This window comes from Sus scrofa, chromosome 13 (genome assembly GCF_054392235.1).
Source record: "Sus scrofa isolate SSC_HxYL_T2T_F1_AM1 chromosome 13, Sscrofa_HxYL_maternal_Yorkshire_Landrace_v2.0, whole genome shotgun sequence".
Taxonomy (NCBI): domain Eukaryota; kingdom Metazoa; phylum Chordata; class Mammalia; order Artiodactyla; family Suidae; genus Sus; species Sus scrofa.
The window spans coordinates 44,776,607-44,784,146 of NC_139395.1; the positions used below are offsets into that span (position 1 = coordinate 44,776,607).

The following is a 7,540-nucleotide window of genomic DNA, read 5'->3' on the forward strand; positions in this document are numbered from 1 at the left end:
AGGATTTCCCAAGAGAACCAAAGATCTGAGGGAGCCAGAGAACCAGGAAGGCCATCGGGGACAGCAAAGAGGCTGACTGGTGGGACAAAGGCTTGCCAGAGGGAGCCTGGCTGAGCTACTTTTTCACTTTCTTACTGAAGACTCAGTTAGGATCCCACCTTTATATACAGAAGACAATCTCCCAGATAGGAAAGAAAGTTCTTGGATAACCACTAAAAGTCCAGACTAGAGAGTTATTTTATCCTGTCCCTGCGTATAAGACAGTGAATTTAAACCAAAAGATAGCCATGGGTGTCCTTTGAAGGCTATTCCTCCTGGCAGGCAGTTCATTATATTTTCTTTGGGCTGGGCCCCAGCCTTGGAGTGAGGGGGTGGAGTCTGGGCAGGTGCTTTGGTAGCTCCACTAGAGCAGGCAGGAATTGCTGGAGGTCTTGTCCTTCGAGGCACTGGCCATGAGTCCCTATTTTCTATGTGCCTGCTGAAGGCCCATCATGGTTTTCAAATAATTGTGCTGGACACAGAAAAGGGGAGAAAACAGGAATTGATTAGAACTTAACTATCACCATTTTGGACAAAGATTCCCTCTGATCAGCCCAATTCTGTAAGAAATAATGTTTCATTCAATGTTTCTCATTCTTTCAGAGAAGTGTGTTAAACTGTTTTTAAATGATTGGTCAGGCATGTTTTGTTTCATTTTTATTTTTTTATTGAAGTGTAGCTGATTTACAATGTTACTTTTTGCTGTACAGTAAAGTGACTCATATATATCTACATATCTATATATATATAGATATCTTCTATATCTATATATATATCATACATATAGATATCTATATCTATAGATATAGAGATATCATATTTCTATATCTATATAGATAGATATGTATATACACATTCTTTTTCATATTCTTTTCCATTGTGGTTTATCACATTATTGCCCTGTGCTATACAGTAGGACCTTGTTGTTTAACCGTTCTATATATAATAGTTTGCATCTGCTAATCCCAAACTCTCAATTCATCCCTCCTCTACCCCTGCGACAGGCTTAAAAAAGAAGAGGGTTGGAGTTCCCGTCGTGGCGCAGTGGTTAACGAATCCGACTAGGAACCATGAGGTTGCGGGTTCGGTCCCTGCCCTTGCTCAGTGGGTTAACGATCCGGCGTTGCCCTGAGCTGTGGTGTAGGTTGCAGACGCGGCTCGGATCCCGCGTTGCTGTGGCTCTGGCGTAGGCCGGTGGCTACAGCTCCGATTAGACCCCTAGCCTGGGAACCTCCATATGCCGCGGGATCGGCCCAAGAAATAGCAAAAAAAAAAAAAAAAGAAGAGGGTTGTCTATCTAGAGGGAGGGGTCCATGTGCTTCCATATTTTAGCTATTGTGAATACTGCTGCTGGGATCACAGGTATACAAATATCTCTTTGAGATCCAGCTTTCATCTTTTTTTCTTTTCTTTTTTTTTTTTTTTGTCTTTTGTCGTTGTTGTTGTTGTTGTTGTTGTTGTTGTTGTTGCTATTTCTTGGGCCACTCCCGCGGCATATGGAGGTTCCCAGGCTAGGGGTTGAATCGGAGCTGCAGCCACCGGCCTACGCCAGAGCCACAGCAACGCGGGATCCGAGCCGCGTCTGCAACCTACACCACAGCTCACGGCAACACCAGATCCTTAACCCACTGAGCAAGGGCAGGGACCAAACCCACAACCTCATGGTTCCTAGTCGGATTCATTAACCACTGCGCCACGACGGGAACTCCTTTTTTTCTTTTTTTCTTTTTTAAAATAGGGCCTCACCCACGCCACACGGAGATTCCCAGGCTAGGGATCGAATCAGAGCTGTAGCTGCCGGCCTACACCACAGCCACAGCAACACAGGATCCAGGCCTCATCTGCAACCTACACCACAGCTCACAGCAACGCCAGATCCTTAACCCACTGAGTGAGGCCAAGGATCAAACCTGCATCCTCATGGATGCTAGTCAGATTCATTTCCCCTGAGCCACAATGGGAAATCCGAGACCCAGCTTTCAATTCTTTTAGGTATATACCCAGAAGTGGAATTGCTGGATTATATGGTAATTCTATTTTTAACTTTTTGAGGTACCACCATACTGTTTTCCATAGCAGTATACTGTATTTTTTACATTTTTTAAATTGTAGTAAAATACACATAAAATTTTCCATCTTAACCATCTTTAAGTGTACAGTTCTCTAGTATTAACTGCATTCATAATGTTGTACAACCATCAATACCATCTATCTCCATAACTCTTCATCCCAAACTGAAACTCCATACCCATTGAACAGTAACTCTCCAAGATCCTGAAAACCACCATTCTACTTCCTATCTTTATTATTTTTTTGACTATTCTAACTACCTCATATAAGTGGAATCATACAGTATTTGCCTTTTTGTGACTGGCTCATTTCACCTAAAGTGACTGGCCATTTTACATTGCCACCGGCAGTGCACAAAGTTTCCAGTTACTCCACATCCTTACCAACACTTATTTATTTATTTATTTATTTATTTAATAGTAGCCATGCTGATGGGTGTAAGGTTGTATCTCATTGTAGTTTTGGTTTACATTTCTCTAATGATAGTTATGTTGAGCATCCTTCATGTGCTTATTGTCCATTTGTATTTTTTTGAAGAAATGTCTATTCAAGTCATTTGCCCATTTTTGGATTGGGTTTTGTTTTTTGGTTGACTTTAAGAAGTTCTCTAGGAATTCCTGTTGTGGTGCAGTGGAACCGAATCTGACTAGTATCTAGGATGCGGGTTTGATTCCTGGCCTCCCTCAGTGTGTTGGGGATCCGGCATTGCCATGAGCCGTGGCGTACATCGCAGATGCAGCTCGGATCCCGCTGTAGCCAACGGCTGTAGTTCTGATTCAACCCCTAGCCTGGGAACTTCCATATGCCACGAATGCGGCCCTAAAAAAAAAAAGTTCTGTATATATTCTGGATATCAATCCCTTATCAAGCTGGAAATCTTGAAAGAGATTAAAATGGTGCTGGGTTGATAATGCCCCATAGCTAATGGTCAAAGAAGGTGCAAACATTTTCAGGAGGAAAGTAACTTCACCTGTTTTTTGTTTTGGGGTTTTTTGGTTTTTTGGGTTTTTTGGGTTTTTTTTTTTTTTGTCTTTTTAGGGCTGCACCTGTGGCATATGGAAGTTCCCAGGCTAGGGGTTGAATTGGACCTGCAGCTACCAGCTACAGCCACAGTAATACCAGATCTGAGCCACAGCTTGCAGCATTGGTGGATCCTTAACCCACTGAACAAGGCCAGGGATCAAACCCGTCTCCTCATGGATACTAGTCAGGTTGCTAACCCACAATGGGAACTCCTAATTTCATCTTATATATGCAGCACTCCTAGAGCTTAAGTTCAGTCACATTTATGGTCAGTTGAATTTCAACAAGGGTAGCAAGACAATTCAATGGAGATAAAAATCATTTTTTAAAAAAAAACTACTACTGGGAAAACTGGATATCCACATGCAAAAGAATAAATTTGGACCCCTACCTCATGTCATATGTCCCCTCCTTGAGCCCAGAAGAGACAGGCCTTCTGGCTGTATCCCTTAGAAATGGTCAGAGGAGGAAGATCCTTTATGATGATCACAGTTAAATGATCTCTGCATTGGCTCTCTGTTTTTTGTTTTGGGGTTTTTTGGTTTTTTGGAGTGTGGTCAACCCCTACTTGACCACACTCCATTCTCCCCCATGGAGCCCTGCCTTCCTGCAGGGACAGGGTCCTGTCCACTGATCTGGGCCTTCCTTCAGGGGCCAAGGTTAATAAAGCTTCATGCTCACAGCTAAGGCCAAGTGGCTGCCTGGATAAAACCATTTTCTCTGCTGCTGAAGGAGTGAGCTCAGGCAGCTATGATGGGCAGGTAACCCTGCCCCAAGCCACAGCTGACTGAATCAAGGATGTACATATGAGAGTTATTTAGGATCTGTGCCTCCAGAGAGACACAGAGTAAGTAGTCAGGTGACATTGGGCACTGGAGCTGTGAAGTCTTAGAAAACAGGGGCATGCCAGGGCCAAGACTGGAGCTAGAAATTGAGATGTAGAGGGAGGAGAACAGATAGATGGAGGAGCAGACCTCAGGGAAAAGCCAGGGTCAGATTTGAAAGGAGAAGACCCTACAGAAGAGCTTCCTACAGATGAGTTCTATGACCTGCTAATCAAAGTGTGGCCCTGGACTAGCTGCATGGGCAACATTCTGAGCACTTAATAAAAATGCAGACTCTCAGACTCCACCCTCGATCTGCGGCATTAGAATCTGCAGTCTAACAAGACCCCTGGTGATGTATGTACACAGCACAGGGTGAGAGGTACTACTCTGTGGGGCCTTCAAAATCTGTATTAACAAACCCCTTCACTCAAGCTTCTTTCCTACATATTCAAAGGTCAGTAAAGGAATTCCCTTTGTGGTGTAGCGGTTAATGAATCTGACTAGCATCCAGGAGGACGCAGGTTCGATCCCTGGCCTCACTCAGTGGGTTAAGGATCCAGCGTTGCTGTGAGCTGTGGTGTAGGTCACAGATGCAGCTCAGATCCTGTGTTGCTGTGCCTCTGGTATAGGCCAGTAGCTACAGCTCCAATTGGACTCCTAGCCTGGGAACCTCCATATGCTGCTGGTGTGGCCCTAGAAAGCAAAAAAAAAAAAAAAAAAAAAAAAAGTCAGTAAAGGTCAGTTTAACTATAAATATAAAGAATGCACTCAATCATGAGAAAGGCTTTCTAATTACGGCACAAAATCCAGAGGCCAAGAAAAGGAGACTGATATACTTGATTTCATGAAAATCAGTAAAATAACTACAAAACACCATAAGTAAAGTCAAAAGCCAAATGATAAAAAGGGAATATTTGTAACTCATATCATAGAGAGCTAATCTCCCCGATATATTGAGAATTCCTGTAAATTAATCAGAAGAAGATTAGAAAAATGGGCAAAACTATGAACAGGCTGCTTATAGGAAAAGAAATTAAAATGAATGGATAAGCAATGATATCCTGCTGTATAGCACCAGGAACTATATCTAGTCACTTATGATGGAGCGTGATAATGTGAGAAAAAAGAATGTATACATGTATGTGTGACTGGGTCACCTTGCTGTACAGTAGAAAATTGACAGAACACTGTAAACCAGCTATAATGGAAAAAAATAAAAATCATTAAAAAAATTTTTTAAAGAAATTAAAATGGCCCTTAAACATGAAAAGAAGCTTGACTTCACTGATAATAAGAGAATTTCAAATTAAGGCTAGATTGGAGACCGTTTTTCACCTTTCAGATTAAGAAAAAATAAAAAGTAGAATATTACATCTTGCGGGGAGCAAGCATCCCATATGTACTCTAGGGGTGGTGCAATGGGTCCAGTTCTAGACAGGTACTTGGGCACTAGCCATCAAAAGCACAAATATCATTTTGGCCAAGACATTCACTTCTACAAATTTGCCTTTCACTCCTGTGTGACTTCACATTTTTACAAGATTAATTATCACAGCAATGTTTGTCATAGTAAAGAAAGAGAATCTCCTAAAATCCCTCGATATGAGATGCATTAAATGAATTCTGATACATCCTTGTATTGGAGTACTACTATGCAACTGTGAAAAAGAACAAAGCAGTACTGACAGGTTAAAAGGGGATGATCTTCAGGATATACTGTTGAGTGGAACAGGCGAGATGCAGGATAACAGGAGAAATACTAGAAACAAGTGACAGCAGTTCCTTGTCAGAGAGGACTGGTAGGAGCTGGACTGATGGGGAACTGGGTATTAGTACTTTCACACTTTTTTTTTTTTTTTTTTTTTTTTTGCTATTTCTTGGGCCGCTCCTGTGGCATATGGAGGTTCCCGGGCTAGGGGTCGAATCAGAGCTGTAGCCACTGGCCTACGCCAGAGCCACAGCAACGCAGGATCCGAGCCACGTCTGCAACCTACACCACAGCTCACGGCAACGCCGGATCGTTAACCCACTGAGCAAGGGCAGGGATCGAACCCGCAACCTCATGGTTCCTAGTCGGATTCGCTAACCACTGCACCACGATGGGAACTCCACACACTTCTTTATGTTTAAACAATGTGTTACCTGCATAAAGTGTAAATGAATGCCACAAAAATAGTTAAAAAGAATGAGCTTACCTAGGCAATCACCTCATGTGAAGCAGCCACCTGCTGTATAAGAACTATGCCTTGGCGTTGCCGTGAGCTGTGGTGTAGGTTGCAGACGCGGCTCAGATCCCGAGTTGCTGTGGCTCTGGCGTAGGCCGGTGGCTACAGCTCTGATTCAACCCCTAGCCTGGGAACCTCCATATGCCGTGGGAGCGGCCCAAGAAATAGCAACAACAACAACAAAAGACAAAAAGACAAAAGACAAAAAAAAAAAAAAAAAAGAACTATGCCTTGGGCACAGAAAAGCACAGGGCAGACAGGTCTTCTATGTTCTGGTTCCAGGCTGAGTCTCAGCAGAGTAAAGACCCTCTGCTCTAGCCCAATTTGCTCAGGGAGGAGAGCACCAAGCCATGTCCAGCTTCACCTTGGCTGTATGTGGTCCCCTGGTCCCCTGCCAACTGTGCATAGTGGCCTCCATTGGAGAGGTTCTCCCCAATAAGCAGTGGCCTTGGGCTATCCCTAGGCCCTTGCCTGGCAAGTTAACCATACATGGGCTGGCTTAGAACTTACCAGCCGTGTCCAAGCCTGGCCATAGTATAGGACCTCTGTGGGGTCCAACCCAGACCCAGGACTTGAGTTGGGGATCAGAGTCAGTGGGGATCTTCCTTCTCTGTCTCTCTAAAGTGGGAAGTGTAAGTTCCTGCTATGACATGACAAGATCGTGGTGTCCCTAGAGTGCTGGGACATAGGTTCCATCCCCGGGCCCAGCACAGTGGGTTGAGGATCTGGTGTTGCCGCAGCTACAGCCTAGGTCGAAAACTCGGCTTGTAGTTCATTCCTGGCCTGGGAACTCCATATCCTGCAGGACAGCCAATCAATCAGTCAGTCAAGTAGGGAGTGTGATCCTGGATGTCCTAATACTGAGGTCCCTGGGGCCTTAACTGCCTGAAGAAATGAATCCCCCAAGTTACCTTCTGTTCTGTCTTGACTTTGGCATTGTAGAAGGAGACAGAATCTGGTCCCTCGGGCAGCATTGTCTGCTGCAGCTGGCCAAACTTGTCCTGGTCATCTTCTCCCTAGAAGAGGTCCATTTCAACACAATCCCTTCAGCCTGACATTCTCAGGATCTACTCTGATGAAGCCTGTCGTGGGCATTACAGCAGCCCCTCACTGTGTTTGCAAACTCTACCCAGGATATCTCAAAATCTCCTAGCCCCATGTTTTTGAGTGTTATCACAGACACCCTGTAACTACCACCTGGGCAGGACAAGCCACTACAGAAGGGAGGCAGCGACACCTCATGTTTTCTATGTCCTCATTCTTTTTTTTTTTTTTTTTTGGCTTTTGTAGGGCCTCACATGTAGCATATGGAAGTTCTCAGACTAGGGGTCAAAGTAGAGCTGCAGCTGCCAGCCT

General features: G+C 44.2%; 1 protein-coding gene across 24 annotated transcripts in view; it reads right to left on the reverse strand.

Moving 5' to 3' along the window:
* Nucleotides 1-219: 219 nt before the first annotated feature.
* Nucleotides 220-7,540, reverse strand: part of KIF9 (kinesin family member 9) — a 45,770-nt gene continuing 38,449 nt past the window's right edge. For 21 of the 24 annotated variants that reach the window (XR_014823058.1, XR_014823060.1, XR_014823059.1 and 18 more), the window contains 2 exons: nt 7,096-7,200; nt 220-511 (listed from right to left, as the gene is read on the reverse strand). Coding sequence is in view for 20 of the 24 variants with exons in the window: in XM_021068713.2 (XP_020924372.1) it covers nt 461-511; nt 7,096-7,200 (156 nt within the window). In the remaining 4 variants the exon portion in view is untranslated. Of the gene's footprint in view, nt 512-6,263; nt 6,984-7,095; nt 7,201-7,540 lie in introns of those variants that run through there. The other 3 variants (XM_084988246.1, XM_084988247.1, XM_021068710.2) reach the window with 2 other exon arrangements.